The sequence below is a fragment of the Scomber japonicus genome, chromosome 15 (assembly GCF_027409825.1).
Source record: "Scomber japonicus isolate fScoJap1 chromosome 15, fScoJap1.pri, whole genome shotgun sequence".
NCBI lineage: Eukaryota > Metazoa > Chordata > Actinopteri > Scombriformes > Scombridae > Scomber > Scomber japonicus.
In genome coordinates, this window is record NC_070592.1 from 8708315 (window position 1) to 8725999 (window position 17685).

General features: G+C 41.5%; 1 protein-coding gene across 2 annotated transcripts in view; it reads left to right on the forward strand.

The window, feature by feature from the left end:
- Positions 1–17685, forward strand: part of rbms3 (RNA binding motif, single stranded interacting protein) — a 195390-nt gene that overhangs the window by 123662 nt on the left and 54043 nt on the right. For both annotated transcript variants that reach the window (XM_053334307.1, XM_053334308.1), the window contains exon 6: positions 4156–4235. In XM_053334307.1, coding sequence (XP_053190282.1) covers positions 4156–4235 — 80 coding nt within the window. The remainder of the gene's footprint in view (positions 1–4155; positions 4236–17685) is intronic.

Genomic DNA, 17685 nt, shown 5'->3' on the forward strand with positions numbered 1-17685 from the left:
CTTTTAATCCTTCATCAGACAGTCGCTGATTTAAATAATAATTTTGTTGTATCCAGGTGTAAACATTTGGTATTTAAGAGGTTTATGAGGTTTTATATTTGGCATGTATACACAAACTCAGATATTGTATCGACACTAGAATGTCTGTAAATCGTTGAAATGAAATATGTTTCATTGATCTGGATTTTAGTTTGTTGCTTAGTGATAGTAAGGTTTAAGGCCAGTTGTCATGATTAGTCATCAGCTAACAAAGACTGGTTAAAAGAGAGGGAGAACGGATGGATACACGGTCAGCAAGTAGATGGATGATGCTGGGAAGTATGAAAAATGACATATTCTAAAAAAGAGGGCTAAAGAGAAAGATGGTGGAGCAGAGAGAAACAAAAGGATGGCAAACGAAAAGAGGGCATGGAAAAGTGAGAGAGATGCGGCGAGAGAGAGTGTGAGGGTAACGGTGAAAGATGGAGGAAATAACCAAGGTTGAAAGACGGGGAGGAATGAGAGAGACGTCAAAAAGAAGAGGTGCAGACGAGCTGGGAGTAAGATGGATGGGATGGAGAGAGCGATAAAGAAGCTATGGTGAAAAAAAAAAAAAAGAAGGATGGAGGTAGAGATAGGAGAGGGATGAGAGACAGAGGACAGAGAAGTGAGAGGCTGACAGGATGATATGAGTATTCTTGGAGGAGAGAGCGAATAAAGCATGAATATCTAGAAAGCAATGAATTTTGCACATTACAAGAGCGTATTACCATGAAGGCATCACTCAAGCTTGCATTTAAAAACTCAAGTCTCATTTTAATAAGAGCCCTTTGTGTGTATAAATGAAGAATTTGCATAGTAACATTATGTGCAAATTCATGTAAAGGATATGTAACACAATTGAAGTCTTTGATATATAGAAATCTCTTTATGCAGAAGGGGGGAAAAGTCATTGTTCTTGACTGATGTAGATTGTACTGAACTGATTGATGTTTTTAAACAATGTCATGAAAAGACTCTGAAATAACCAAATGTCAAATTGTGGTTATTCTTTCACAAATTAATTTCATTATCTTATCAAACGGAAGTTGATATTATTTTTCACTGAGAAATCTCCCCTTCAATTTTTTTTCTTGCACTGAATTTTTTTTTTGGTTCCTATTAAAAAGCTGGTACTGTAATTTAACTGGAGCAAAATCAATGTGGGTGGGCATTAAAAAGTGTTTGATAATAATGTTTATTTATAGCCTTTACTTAGTCCCATATTTCATCTGAGCGCTCCCAGTATTACTCCATATATTACTCAACACTACTCCCTGTTATGATTGAAACCATGGCTTATACACCAGCTACTACACACTCCATGCTCATATGACTTACCATTACCACATCTGGACCTATGAAAGAAAGACAGAAAATGTTAGCTAGAGTCCTCTCCTTTGTATAACAAGGTGCAAAATATACAGTCTGTGTTCAGAATCTGTCAATGACCCACAAGGTGTTGAAATAACAACTAGGAATCAGTGGTGAGGGTAGAAAGTAGGGCTGGGCCAAAAAATCGATTTTTAAATTAATCACGATTTTTTTTTCTGGCGATTTTTTTTAACATCGATTCTCATACAAGAAACGATTTTTATTTATTTATTTAAAAAAAAAAGATTTTTTTATTTTTTTTTCTAAAGACCAGCTAAATGTAGCAGTTTAGTTTATTGTAAGATATTGGCGGATGAGAATGTTTTTTGTGAGGGCAGGTGCCCTAGTAGAAAGCTACCTCTTAGAAAGTGGAAGCTAAGTAACCCAGCTGGCTGTATCTTTCACTTTCCAAATGGAATACGAACTTGCTTGCAGAAAAAGGGAAAAAATGCATCTTGTATCAACGTCCGTAGGCTATATAGGTCTTCTGTAGTGCAGCACAGAAGGTGACAGCATGTCTTCTAGCAACACTGGCATCTGGATGTCAATCAAGTGCTGCAGTCAAGCTTGAAACGTTGATAGTGTTTCCACAAATATATCTAAAAGTAGTTTTATCCCCCCTTTTTAAAATTGGTAACAATATGTGCAATAACTCTTTTATATTTTCTCACAAAAGAGAATAACTCAGATTTCTGTTTGATTCGGAGCTAGGGGTGTTATAGGTGTATAAGGTTATAGGAGTTTCATTAAAGCCGGCAGATAGTGTTCTTCTCTTATGTTTGCATTTTATAGAAACATAAAAGATGCAATGTGTGCCCACCAACATGCAGTACATTTTATATGTGTTTGATATATACGTACGTGTTTTGATGTAATGTGTGTTTAGGCATTAGTGTCTGTGTGCTTCTGATATGAGAGATCAGAGCCCTCCTGCTGGTCAGCTCCTCGGCCTGTAGACCATTGATCCGGCATACGGGAAAGGGGGAAATGAGTCAAAATTTCAACAGCTTTCCGTATTCCCTCTCTCTCTCTCTCTCTCTCCCTCTCCCTCTCTCTCTCTCTCTCTCTCTCTCTCTCTCTCTCTCTCTCTCTCTCTCTCTCTCTCTCTCTCTCTCTCTCTCTCTCTCTCTCTCTCTCTTCCACTCCAGAAATCAATTACGCTACTATCCAAAAGCATGTCTTTTTACATTTTCCTACCTTCTCATCTCCTTTTTTTTCTACATCCCATTTGCCTGTCTGTTCTCTATGTTTTTCTGTTCTTTGTGTTTTTGGAGGAGAAACTGCATAACAACTTATTTCCTTGCAAACTCTTAAATTACACTTTCAACTTCTGACTCTAACAGAAGCTGACGTTCCCCAGCAGATAGGCCGACAGACATTTGATAGTCTTACAGGGCTTTTTTTAGAATGAACAGTCTGATATTAACCAGCCAGTAGGAAACAGTTTAGTGGTTGAGTCCATTTAGGGGTAAATGTGTCATTAGTGGCGGTATTTTACCTCGTATCATGTGCTTGATCGTGTGCATCCGTGTGTGTATCTGTCAGCAGCTAATCTTGCATACTACTAGAACCATCAGCCAAATGTTTTTGTGTAGATTTATGACTGTATGTATCTCAAGGACCTCTCATGGTTGCAGAGATTCACGATTTAAAAAAAAAACTATTTCATAATGTGATTCTAATTATAAAAACAATTGTTACAGGCCACATTTCTGCCTTTGTCATGGCTCAAAAACTGGAATCTATAGAAAAGTTTGGTTTCATCTTGAACCAGAGCATCTGCAGATTAATTCCATACTGAATATTTTATGAGCCACAATACAGTGAAAAAACACCCAGTTCTTAGCCACCGTCTTGACTAAGAGAGTCAGGAGGGACAGTTGAGCGAGATTCAACTGTCTTTATTATTTGTGGTGTGCTACAATAAAATGTTCTAAATAAATAACAAAATGTCCTAAATAAATACTATTGTTTAAATCCAGAAGTTTGGACAGAGGATGCTTGGTTACAATACCACTTTTCTATGCATATTAAAAAATACTGAGACAATACTCTACAAAAGCACTTTATTAAAAACTTTGCATACATCTGTATAAGAAAAGATCTGCACTATACTGAGTTCACTCTTCTAGGTATCTATTGTGAAGGACTCCAGTGCACGATGGAAACACGCAATGTAAAGAAAATGACTGCTTTTCTAGGGTGTGGAGACTTAACCCTCCTGTTGTCCTCAGGTCAAGGATGGACAGAAGGAAGGACAGGAAGGAAGGAAGGAAGGAGTAAGGACGAAAAGAGGAAGGAATTTAGGAGAGAAGGAAGGGAGGAAGGAAAGGAGTAAGGAAGAAGGAATGGAGGAAGGAGGAGGAGGGAGCAAAGAAACAGGAAAGAAGGAACAGTCAAAATAGATGGGGTCAATTTGACCCGGGAGAACGACACAAGGGTTAAAAAGTTTTGCTGACAGATGGTACCATAGTGTAGATGACTGCTATTCTATACCTCATGCCAGGTATAGTCACCTTTTTGTTCTGTGTCATTAAGAAATTCAATATATCTCTCCCTGTTGTGTGGAAGTTGGTGTAGGCTGCCAGTATTCTTCTTTATAGTGTGCTTTATTTGCAATAATTATACTTTTTAATACCTACTAAGCACTTTTATTTGTGAGAATGGATTTGTTAAAGACTAAAATGGTCAATTTCAGCCTTCGCTAAAACTGGATAATAAACATTTCCTCAAATAATCCCTTTGTGTCATTTTTTGTTGCAGGATGGAGTCCACAGAGAAGTGTGAAGTAGTGATACAACATTTCAATGGAAAATACCTGAAAACCCCGCCAGGAATTCCAAGTGAGTCACTCTCCCTTACTCTACATTACTTTCACATCACCCATCTTCTTCCTTTCTTTCTTGGAAAATCATCACCTTTTCAATGGGAAACCTCCTTTCTAATTCAATTATGGTAATTTCTCATCTCAGATCTGTAGGACAGCTTGATAGATTGTGTATACCGTTGTCTCTGACACCTGAAGCTAGCTGTCGTGGCTATGGCTGAATAGCTGACGGTTCTATAGGTCTTTTCCTCTCTCCCTCTCTTCCTCTGTCATCATCTCTCTCCCTCCCTGGTGGTGCTGCTGCTGAGGCTGGAACTTCTTGGGCAGGAGAAAGCCCTCTTAATATTCACACTCATGCCTCTGTGCTGTTCTTTGCAATCTACTTAAGAGCTTGCACTCGCCCCTCTTTCCTCTTCTGCTTCTGCTCTCTGTAGCTGTGTCCCCTCTCTTTCCTATCTGTATTTTCTGCAGTCACCCCAGACAGTGGAAGAAGCTCGGCCAAGGAGAGAACTGGCAGGGAAAGAAAAAAAAATGTCACAAAATGGAGACAGATTCAGAGACAAGATTGTACCTCATTGTGTGTTAGCACAGAAAGTTGTCTTTTATCCAGTGTCCAAAGTCATCATTCCTGTCCCACAGGTTTAAAACACAAAAAGACAAAGCGCTGGAGAGGTTGGAAACAGTGCACATCTCTGAGGGAGTAAGGGTGACAAGTGGTGCCAGCAAAATGAGAAGCAAGGTGGAGGAAGAGTAAAGGTATGAGAGAAAGAGAGAGAGAGAGAGGGAGAGGGAGAGAGGGAAAGGCTAGGATGAAGAGGAAATAAACTGCAGCCTAAGCAGTTTTGGGGCCAGGTGCTGAGGTGCTCAAAGCCTCCCGTGTGTCCCAGCAGGACGTGTGGGCCAGACAGGGTGATACCGTGGAGATCTCCTTCACCCTGTGGCAATTTTATTAACAATACTCATACCTCCAACCAGCAGCACAGAAACATGTCCATAAATCGCTCTCAACTATTCAGTAATATCACAGAGAGACTGGATTTAGAATCTCCATATATGCTCAGCCACTGCATAGCCAGTGGCCATTAAAGGCAAGGTGAGCGGTTATATTGAAGTTGAGCCGTAATAGGAAACCTTTAAAGCTGTAATATCAGGCTGACCTTCCCCTTTAAGGGTCTATCTCCTGGCCGCTCAGGCTTTATTATTGTTAATGGATTGTCCAGGCTTGTGCCAAGCATGGAGATTTACTGCCTTGATCTAGGAAATCCTTCTGTGGAATTAAGAATGGTTAAGTTTACAAGATCCGCTCTGGTCTGTTGCTACTATGGTTCCTCCTAAAGGGTCCATGAAATCTCCCTTTTCCCTTGCCGCATGCCTGAATATACACACAGGACTACCAGTTGCAAAAAGATTTTATTGTTCATTGTGTTGTTGCCATTCGTAAGTTGAGGCTTTGCACAACATAATAAATTAATTTAATGAATGATTCCGATTTGCTACAACTTGAGACTCGTTTTCGTAGATTTTGCAATCATTTCTATCAGTTATAATAATGAAATAAATTATTGCTGCGATTTGGGAGCTCGGTGATATTGCTACAGCAAAGCCTGATGGGGCAGGAAACACAATCAGTCAGGCTGTCTGACAGGTTGTAAACACGCCAACAGCCTACTTAGATCAAGGATGTTGAAATACAAGTCTTAAAGGTCTACTTCATTCATTTCCACTGGGTCACAGGTCCAGTAAGGATGCATTACATGTTGATATTTCAGTATAATACAAGTCTTAGAGGTCTACTTAATAGCAAGTCCTTAATCTTGAACTTAAAAAAGTGCGATTGCCATGCAGAGTCACTGATATAAGTATTAATTAATGAGTCTGTATGAATATGAGATCTTCACTGTGTTTATTGTTGAAAACTGTTTGATTTCATTCTGTTGAAATCTGGAAACAATCTTGCTAACAGTAGTGACTGGTTAGGATGAATGATGACAGATGAGGTGACGTGATAGCAATGTGTCACACAAAAGTGGTCCGGGTGAGGTTGCAGTTACATTTTCAGTCTGCCTATATAGAGTATTTATAATCTACATAATCTAAACTACATGAGGGAGTTTATTCCAATCCTACATGATCATTTGATTATTCATGTTTCTTGCCTTGTCTGACATCTTTCTTGCAATATCTTTGCATTTCCAAATTTCAGATTTGAACTGTACAATGTTAGTATTACTTATATAAATAATTTCCAAAACTACACTCCAAAAGTGTAAGACCCAAATTAGAATGAAAAAAAGGAGTCATCCTTTGAGTCTACATGAATTAATATGCCTCAGATTCTGAAATGCTGCCCCTCTGATGATAGCTGTATTCATGAATACTGATAGATAAAGGCTCACTCTGCCATTCCTTTGATAGTTCTTCTCTAGTTTTTAATTCACAGAGGAGATTGAGAGGATTGAGGAAATGCGTTTTTTTTTCCATCTCTGACACTGTCCATGTTGACTTGCTGTCTGCTAAATGGAGATCTCTGGACATTCCTTTGTTATCAAAGTCAGATGTTCCTCTGTGGAGAACCCCCGAGCTGTTTCTGTTTCTCACAGAGGCAGCCAAGAGCCCCCTATACTGTAGATGTGTGTTTGTGTGAGTGAATGCAAACTTATATGTTCTTTGCATCTGTTTCACTACATTCTGATTCATGCGTCCATTTTCAAATTTAGGCATATTAAAATCGGAGAACATATATACTGTATTTGTGTGCTGACTGTGTTTGTGTCAGAGTGTGTGCGCGTGTGTTTTTGTGCATGTGTGTGTCATGTTAGTGGTATTTCCCCTGAGCCCTTTGCTATGCAGGGCAGCTTCTTCATCCATCCTGCTTTGACAGCTCAGCGGCACCCCCCAGGGGGCCCCCGCCACACACAGCACAGCAGGATCGTATGTGTGTGTGTGTGTGCGGACACGTGCATGGATATGCTTGTGTGACAGCTATGACTACTACACTGTGTGAGCCTTGACGCATACACATACACACAAACCACATAAGCACAAATATAGTCATGCACCACTAACTTTGACCTGAATGGAATGTCAACATCCATATAATGCTAATGAGATCCCTTTTTCTACCGTTTAGTGTTTGAAACATAGCACACAAGCACACACAAAGCAGCTGTAGTAGCACACACACACCTACACACATGCACACATGCACACACACATGTACGCACTCTTCTCAATGTACCAAGCCTGCTCACCAATCCTCTGTAGCCCAAATCTGAGCCTCTGCATTTCTACTTTAGCCCCTCAATCACACTCTGTCAAGAGATTTCCGTTCCTGTGTGTATGTGTGTGTGTATGTGTGTGTGTGTGTGTGTGTGTGATGGGGCTGGGTTTTGTTATAGCTGCCCTCTTCTACTCAGGTGTGTCCAGCAGTAATACAAAAGGATATTGAGTTGTAACCTTGCTGTCCCATACCAGGAAGTAAATATCTTAATGTCAGGTGCCAGGTCATCTGTTAAATTCAACTGACCATGGGAAAATAAACCGACAGGAACTCACCATATTGGCAGGAAGCTAACGTTGAGTCGCAGATAACGCAAGGACACAGAGGGAGGTTGCAGAGAGGAGGATCATGGAGATGCTAACAGATGGCGGCTAATGGAACCATAGACTGCTTCCGTACACTTCCTGTTTAAATTTTAATGTACAGTAATAACATCTAACTTCCTTGTGATTACCTGAGGTGTTGAGTTGATATACAGTATGGAGACGTGATAGCAGATGGTGGCCAATGATACTTAAACAGCTTCCCTATTCTAACTGTTGAGTTTTTAATGGGAGCATATGTAATTTTCTAGTAGTTGCATGTGTTATTTAGATAAAATATATGGTGTAATACACTTTTGATTTATGTTACAGTTTAGACTATGAATACTTGCATTGATCGGACATCTTTTATGACCGTAACATAAGCAATAAGTGCATTAAAGGAGAGACCCGCTCTAATATTTCTGTATAAGCAATCAAATGTAACAACCAAAAAGGCTTGAATTTAAAAATCCGTGTATCCAAAGTTTTACAGAAACAAGTACGACCACGCTCACATATAGATGCATCTAATCAGCCATCCATGTCAGGTTTGTTTGGTGAGTCCTGGTTGATATGAGAGGTGCGTAGCGCTCGTCCAACAAGCCAGTCACTGAGGCCTGCTCCAGCCGCTCTGCTCTGCCCACGTCTGATTGTGATTCAGAGAGAGGGACATGATCGATAGCCCTGATGGAGCAATACAGCTGTTTAGCTATTCTGTGCAATGCGGCAGCCGATCTCCCTGTCGCTGTTGTCGGCCGTGAGCATGCATACACTCGCGCACAGATACGAAATACAAAATGTCCAAAATACACAGATGCATGCATGTGTTTTCATATATGGATATACAGTATGTACATATGTTGTGATGCAGAGATAGGCGTAGGCTACAGACACAGATAAATTGACTTATACACTCATGTAAATACATTAACCTTCTTGCTGAAAAATGAACAACTTCGTAGTTTAGGTGAGAATAAAGAGTTATCTTTGTTTTTCAGTGGATGTGGATTTACTCAATACACGAAATAAATGGAATTTATGAAATGTGACTACAGCAATAAACTATACTGAAGTGAGCCCAGTGAGCCCACAGGGACGCATTATGATTTACACTGCAACCCTGAGCAGTGGGAAAGTCAAAGGAAGCGCAGATAAAAAGTGATTTAATCCGCTGGCTCCACTGAGCCTTGCTGATTAAAGCCCTTCGTCCTACAATGCATTAAACAGCTTAGAAATGACACCCTATGGTAAATGTAATTCGAACCGGAGATACATTAGCCATTGTTTGGTTTTGACATGTGAGTAATCTCATGTACATCCCATATTGTGTTTTGGCATTGGCAGACAGGAATATTTGATACACTGTATGTGTTTTGCTTCTCAGTCAAATTTAGGCTCTTTGTATGATTTTACATAATTTCACTGTCAACAGTCAAACAAATAGCTAAATAAATAAGGAGGTGTGTTTTCAGTAGGACTAGATTGCAGTTGCCAAATGATTGCACTAGACTTTGATGAATCTTGCACTTTCATGGATGTCTAACTGTGCAAACAGAGATTCAGACCAGACTGAATGTGCAGTACAGTGTAACACTACAGCTTCTTCCTTTTCACTTCCGTTGTTGTTGCTTGCTCCGTTGTCCTGCTGCCAATATGGCAGCAGAGCTGAGAGCCGGCTCCAATATTGTCCAATAGATGCTGGATAAATAATGAAAACCACATCAGGAAGCAGCTACAGTGGCCCTGGGAGATGGAACCAAACGGAAACATGCAATATGTACAAGCTTTCCTGCTTCTTTTTTTCCCCAGCACTCTGGCATTTCTCTCTCTAACAATATCTGTTTTGACAATTTCTTTTCAAACTGCAGTGACCGTCTCTGTCTGTCTTCACTCACACGGTCTTTGAGTTTCAAAGTGCACTCTTACCCCTGTCCACCAACTCAAACTTAGGTCTGGTCCAGCTCTTGGTGCCGGTTTGCAGTTGGTTCAACAAGCAAACTTCGAAGAATCAAGCTTTCTTTTCCATGGGCTAGAGAGCCAAGTTGTTACATAACTGTACACATCTCCGGTTTCCTAGCAACACTGATGCCAACATCGAGCACTTCACACTACACACAGTATGTGCTGGTAATGCACCTTAACGCTGGTTGTCACCTGCCATAAAATGGAAAAAAGAAGCACCTCAAGCACAACAATGTCAGACTACATCACAGTTTTGGTTGTGTTCAAAATCACATACTGCCTATTATCCAATCAGTATGTAGTGCATTCTTCCAACTAAATGAACAACTAAGTTTGCCATTACCTCAGACTGTTCAGACTGACAGATCGTCTCACCCGGCCAGCAGCTTCTCACATCTCCAAAAACGTTTCCAGCTAATTTCCAAACAGGCATTATTTGGATAAACTAACCGCATATTGAGAATCTAATATCTAAAATATTAACAGCTTTTAGCCTGGTCTAAAATCTTTGTGCAGTCTGAAGAGATGCAATGCCTTTTGATTTTTGGTTGGTCACTTTAATTCTGTGCCCAGCCCCTGACGTAAGCAGTTCTTTGTTCTAGACCAAAGTGTTGGTGTCTCTCTGGAACCAGTTTTCCTGGCAGAGAGCTGGTTCTTTGGCTGAAGAACCGACTCTGAACCTGTATTCAAACTGCCTTAGCCAAAAAGGGATATAGTGTAAAAAAAATGTTGAGTTAGACATAGTAAAAGCCATGTTCTGCATAGAGGCTTGTGGGAAGCATCAAATCTTTTCTCATACAAAGCACCCCCCATATGAACATGAACGCATTTGGAAAATCCAGATCCAATTCCCTGTTTCCTGATCCAGATGACTCCGAGGCTCTGATGGAACCACCGCAACTGTCAGGCCAGTGCCAGACAGAGTTCACAGGGGCCACTCTTTGGCAAAAGCCCTCGATAAACATAACATAGCATAGACCAAAAGACAGTCCTGGACCCCAAGTGCTGGCCCAGCGACACATACCGTCATTATTTGCAGAACGCAAGGCCTGTGCCACTGGCGGAGGGTGGGGGTGGGGGTGGGGGGGCTGTTGCTTTGGGGTGCTATAGCAGAAAAAGATTCCCTCCCTGTTGGCATCCTCACCAAGGCAACGGTGCCAAGATAGCAGAGACAGCCCACAGTATTAAAACGTCCCTTGCTGAATTAAAGCAAGTCCCAAATCACTTGGTAAGTCACAAAAAGCCCTTCTGAAACTGTCAGTCATACTTGAGTAATCCATGTTAATTTCTGCAATCCCTCCCACATTCCCCTGGCTAATAACTGGCCTGTCGGCAGGCCCATTTCTCTTCCCTATGGTGTGTAGATTTAATGCGCAGCCAAGTAGGTTGGTGGCTTGGCTGTCAGAGTGTCTCAGACATGGCTGCCTTCTCCAAGTACACCGAGGCACTCCCCCCCCCCCCCCCCCCCCCCCCGTGATGCATTTCTGTGTCATGTGTGGGTGATGATCTGTGAATTGTTCATATCTAATGTTTTTCTTCCACTCTTTTGACAGAAACAAAAGGTCAAATCCATTATGTATTGATAATTCATTTACTGCTGCTCATCTTGTAGAGAAGGACGGTGACTCGGCGTAAACTAGCCATATTTTTGTCTCTGTTTGTGATCCTCGGTGACAATCAGACAGCTTTTCAATATACACTGCCACAGATAATAATTAGCCACCGAGCCTCCCTTTCAAATGCAATTCTCAGGATATTGCATCGTAATGAAATCTGTCCTCATAGCATGAACCGTCTACACCCCCCCCCCCCCCCCCCCACCCTTGACTTCACCCGCCTCCCATTAGAGTCAGGACACACAGGAAGTTATTATTGGCATCCCCAGTAAATCAGACAGCTTCCTGAAAAAGGATCAATTTCCCCCGATGCACTTTCTCATTATAACCTTATCTCGCCCACAGACAATAATCTGGATTTGTCACGCTTTGTTTGTTTTGCCACTGAACTGTATCAATCACAAGCGAAGCCAAGGGTTAGCAGACAGAGGAGGAGAGAGGAACCACTCGGAGTGGATCTGTCACTGAAATATAAAGTATTCACCTGCTGCAGTCCCCATCCACAGAAAATAATATAAGCCCTTTGATTGGCTTCAAAGTTTGTTTAGGCAGAGGAGAGCAGCTCGAGCTCCTGGAGGGGTTTAGGCAGGAACGATTGACTTTGCTCTCCACTCAACCACATCTAATGTGGAGCAAGACAGAATGGAGGAGAGTTACCATGAGAAAAAGATACATAACGAGGGAGAGTAATAGAGAGAAATATAGCAGGAGTGTGATGGAAAGAAATAGATTAAGAGCTGAGGAAATGTGACAGGAATAAGAGAGGGAGATGAAAGAGAGCAGATGGAAAAGGGCAGCGAGGGGAAGAAAGTGATGGGCGGCAGCGGAGGGAAGCAGAAGAGAGAGAGGAGTAAAAGTTGGATCAACCCTTGCTTTTTGGAAGGTTAAATTTGAGTAAAGTTTAGGTTTGGTGCATCTGCAGCAGATGAGATGAAAGGATGACATTGACTCTGCCGCCGCTTCATGAGCTTGACCCCAGTGACCCTGGCCCAGCTGTCCACCATGTTGATCCCCTTCTACCTTTTCTCCCTCTCACCCTGCTCACATCTCTCCTTGCTCTTTTTTTGTTGTCCTTACTTTTATACTCTGACTCTCATCTGTCCCTCCCTCTCTTATCTCCGTCTTTCATCCCTCGCTTGTGTCCTCCTCTTAGATCTCTCTCTCTCTCTCTCTCTATTCTACGCATCGCACACATTCCTGCTCATCCCTCCCTAACACTTGTCTGTGTTACGGGATGTAGCTGAGTGCACACAATATAAGTGCAAGCAAAATAAGCACCTGAGGCTGAATTTATTTATGAAGAACATTTTCCTCTCTTCTTTGTTTGACATGTTCAGCCCCTTCTTTCAAACTGTGGATATATTCACAGTGTGGAGAGTCGACAGTAGTGCTAAAACTTTGTGTTTGTTCACTTTCAAATATTTTTTTATTCATTGAAATATAACAGAAACATAATCTGGGTTTAGTGAAAGAATGCTCTTGAGGTTAAAATGTATATGAATTTGTAATGCATCCAGTTATTAAGAATACATTTTTCCTGCAAATTGAGTTGTTTTTTAAATGTTCTGGGACGAATCTAAGACATCTTTTTTTCTGCGAGGCCTGATATGAGTTTACAATAGAAGTGAAGTGCAGGATTGTGATTTCAGATACAGCACAGAATGCAAATGTGTTATTTCATAATGTACTAAAAATTGAGCGGAATGAGGGGCTGCTAAAAATACATCATTTAAGCACATTCATCCCTCATCGAGCATATTATGTTCTGTTTTTGTACATGCTAACAACTAGCACTGGCCAGTGAAACCACACTGGGGACACAGTAGTTGTTATTGGATGTAGAAATATTCCTATTTCATTTTTCTTGTGAATTTTAGTCAGGCTAGCTTAGGAGTTAGTCATAAATACAGTCCTCTAGATTTTTGTGGTAGCTCTCACTACTGTAGATCTAGAGCTCTCTCAACCACTCTTTGGGAATGAAGTTTTGCAATGTGCACGTTATCTTCACAGATCCGCAGACGATTCCAGGTTTTAGCCATCAGTCAACTTAATCTAATGCAGGACCTGAGGCGATGCGTTTCTTTTGCAAAGAATAATATTCAGCCTCTCAGCAGATATAGTAGGTCACTGAGCTCATAGCCTTTTGGCCAGCCTGTCTGTCCTCCAGAATGAAGATTAAGTTTGCTGAGGAGGATAATCATGCTCCAAGGTCTCTGTGGTATGCAAGCAATTCAGCTGGCTTGCTGTCTGTGGTGTACTGGTTGACTCCTCTCTCTCTCACCCACACCTTACATTAGATTAGAGTAACACAACACATGATTATGAATCACAGCTTTCAATTTTTTTTTTCTAACCTGGTTTTACCATCTTGTAGGTTTAAATTTGATGGTCCACAGAAGTAATGAGGCATAGCCAGGTCATATGACTGACCAGAATTGACCTCAAGACTGATTATGTCCTGTGTGTGCTTGCGTCAGGGAAGCAGGAAAAAAAAAAAAAAAGGCAGGCATCAGTTACACCCGACCACGTCACTGTCACCGTCCCAGGACACAGAGGGCACTGAGATAAATCTAGCTGCTGCCCCCAAAATAGAGCACGAGCCTCCATTAGAACAGGACGTAGGCTGTGTGAGAACAAGCAGAGGTCACCGTGGTCAGCAGAGTTATTTCTGTAGCACCACCGGACCTCCAGGAATGGACGCTCATTCATTCATTGGACTGCCTGCCAGCAGGGGTAGGGCACACACACAGAGAAACAAAAAATGCGTTCACACCTACAAGCTCTGCCAGTGGACGATCGGTGGGAGTGGGACGTTTTCCATTTGGTTGCAACTAACTGTGATGTCGTCTGAGTCGCCAATGTTTTCCGTCACCTGAGGCTATTTGTGTTTCGTTTTTTTTCCTGTGTGTATTTATGTGAGAGCAGTTTGCTGGGTTTTGGAGATGAAGGGCGATGGAAACACACCTGGCTCCGAGTGACCTCATGTCTCAGACGCATGTCTCACTGTCTGTGTGTGTCTGTCTCCCTTTTCTTGGCTAGCAGTACAACACCATGGATATTGGATCACATTTGCAGGGTTATTTCTCCTGCTTTTGACGCATATAGATGATTTACACTAGCTTACAGACATGGATGTACACTTTTTTTTAACCATTTCAAAAAAAAAACACAGGCAATGCACAAACGGAAAACACACCGGCACGCCAACAAAATGATTTCTTACAGTCTCCTTTTCCTTTGTTTCGTCGAGCCTCTCTCACTCTCATTCTCTCTTTCTCTCTTTCTCCATCTTCCTCTCATACATCCACACGCACACACACAAATACACACACATCAATAGTCCATTAGGAGTGTGTTGCTTTCATTACCTCCAGCTTGGCCCTGAGACAGCCTTCAGAGTGGAGTACAGCAGAGCAGAGCTGGCCAGGATTGGAGTATATATAGAGGGAAGTCTGGTAATTGCCAGCTCTCTGTTCTCTCTATCCTGTGCGTCAGGTGGAAAGTATGAATCCGTGGTATCTAGGGACCACCCCTACTGCGCTGCACAGCATCGCGCTACAACTGTCTGTCCCCCCACCGGGCACAAGTAATAGGAGGAAAACAGAGAGCTTAAAGGCCTCAGAGAGTCCAACAACTGCCACTCTAACAATACACACCACCATGGGAATAAGGTACCCCAACACTATCAGCAGAGAGGCACCTATGGATACATGCTCACATGCCTCGCTGGTTGCACAGTAGTAAATGCTGTTACTGTGGTACAGCTTCCTTATTGAAGTGGAATATTCAGTTTGGTTTATTTTATCTGAGAAAGCACAAGAAAAGGTTTGAGAACATTTTTCCGCTCTGTAAAATTTAAATTAAATGCAGACTACCAAATAAACACATCATATAATCATATCGAATAACAATAAAGAAGTTGTTGGACAAGTATGGTAAAAAAAATAATAAAACACCGGTCAGAATCAAACATTAAAGGGTCAACAACAATTTTTTGCTTGCACTGCAGTAAGACTAAATGAGTTTTTTTACTCCAAAATAATCAAATGTTTGTTGAACATGAACATTTGTTTGAGATAAATGTTTTGTACAAAATGAGCATCAGTGATCAAAGCTTTGTATTACCAGTTTCATGCAATGCTACAAGGTTAATTATTTGTATTATCTGCTGAAGAGTGGATTGTTTTCACAAGCTATCCTGTTGGAAAATTAACAAACATGGCCATTGCTGCATGAAGTGGATTTAGTCAGTCTAGGTATTTTTTGATGCCAAGGTGTCCTTGAACATGGCAACACGGAGAATTGTTAAACAAGTCAATACTTGGAAATGCATTACAATGAAGTAATACTGTGACTGACAAAAAAATAAAGATAATAACAGCTGTCCTCAAGTTACAAAATGGTCACAGTCATATAAACAGTCACAGTAAAATATACACAATATGCTCTTCTATTAGTATTCTGTATTGTAGTAGAGGACAGAAGGCATTGTTGTCTACAGGTAGAGTCTATAAAACCTTTTTTTTGCGTTGATAATTGTACCTACAGTATCTTCTGTATGATGCTGTTTTCAAAGTCTGACCTTTAGCAGCCCTCACCATTTATAGAGGTGTTGACTTAATGGCCTCTTTGCTGCATCCGTCTCCCAGATAGCAGTGATATAGTTATGATAATACCACCACTAGGCTTTCCCATTCACCAGACCCTGTCCTGATCCTCTTACACATAGACACACAGATTTATGAATTACCTTGAGCTAGTCATATCTCTCTTTTAGCCCTAGACGTAATCTTGCCACAGATGCATCCAGATCAATTTTTCAGGATGTCTTATTTGTGGAGCGAGCGGCGGGGCTCGGCGCAGCAGGGGGGTGAGCGCGGAGTAGCGGAGGCGGGGGGGGGGCAGAGGAGGAGATGCAGTCGGGGTGTATCCAATTTCAGACTGCAAAGCAAATGGCCTTGGAGATCAAGGATTATACAGCAGATTTCTAAGTCGAGCTGGTATTGATTCGCTGTGCCCCTGGTGAACTCCAGATTGTACCTTTTCCATGTAAGCTTTTAAATGTTGCTGCCTCGTCAGTATCGCCCCCTGATCCATGAGGCCACAACAACTGACCCTTATAAATATGGCCTTTTGTTTTTCTAGATATACCTGGTTATTCCACGGAGCAGTGATCCAGTGGGAAGGGTTTATGTTTTATTTCATTCAAGATAAGGTATGATTTTTAGTTATAACACATCCAGCTGGTGCAGTTGGATGTGTTAAAAGAGCAGAATTAGCATAATTTTAAAAGAGGAAAAATACTCTAAGTGTTGTAAATGATGGCGTTGGATAGATTGTCTCTTTCATCTTATTGTGCATCTATACCTCTACATATATGCAGCTGGAATTTTTGTAATTTTTTTGCAGTTATTCATTCATTATTTCTACCCATGAAGATGATTGTCAGATATTTTCTCTTTTTCTTTTTCTTGCTATGCTGGCAGTCCTCATCTCAGTTCATTTACTTTGTTGGAGCCCCTCCACACTGCAGCTGGTAATGATGAATGCCTGACCACCCAGATGCTGAATTTTTCCATAGAAACTTTACGTTTGAAATTCAGAACTGTGCAGCAAAGGCATTAATCACAAGAGTTTATATCAGTTCTAATGCGTTTTGATGTGCTGTCCCATACTGAGCAGCTCTCTTGGCAGCCTGCTGTGACTTCATGGTCTCCATCTCCTTTGCCAGTCTGAGGCGCAGAATTAAAAGTTTGTTGTCCTGCCATTTAGCCATCTGTTCTGCAACTTCCGCTGCTCTCCACTGTTTTCTTCCTCTTCATCACACTTTCCTTCACACTTTTTCTCTCTCTTTGTCACTCTCTCTCTCTCTCTCTCTCTCTCTCTCTCACACACACACATTGTAAACCGGTAAACACAACACAGCCACATATTTGTTGAGTTTGGTAATTGATTTCGGACAACCAGAGAAAAAAAGAACATTTATTCAAAGTCTAATTATTTAGCAATACCCCCGTCCCCGCCCCCCTGTCCCCCCCAAAAAAAGAGGGCAAGAAGGGGTTGTGATGGGTCTTGGGATCTGGTTAACACGTCAAATAGGCCCATTATGGGGTAAAATCAACAGTGGGGAGTTTGAGATGTGTGCTAGCAAAGGGAGAGCATGTCCAAATCCCCTCAGTTCGCACAGCCATTACAAACAAGAGTGGATTAGCCAGCAGACCCCTGCTGGGACACTGAATGGATGAGAATGGGAAAGATGAGGGAGGCCGCTCCTCTCCAGCATTATCTAAATAACAGGCCGGG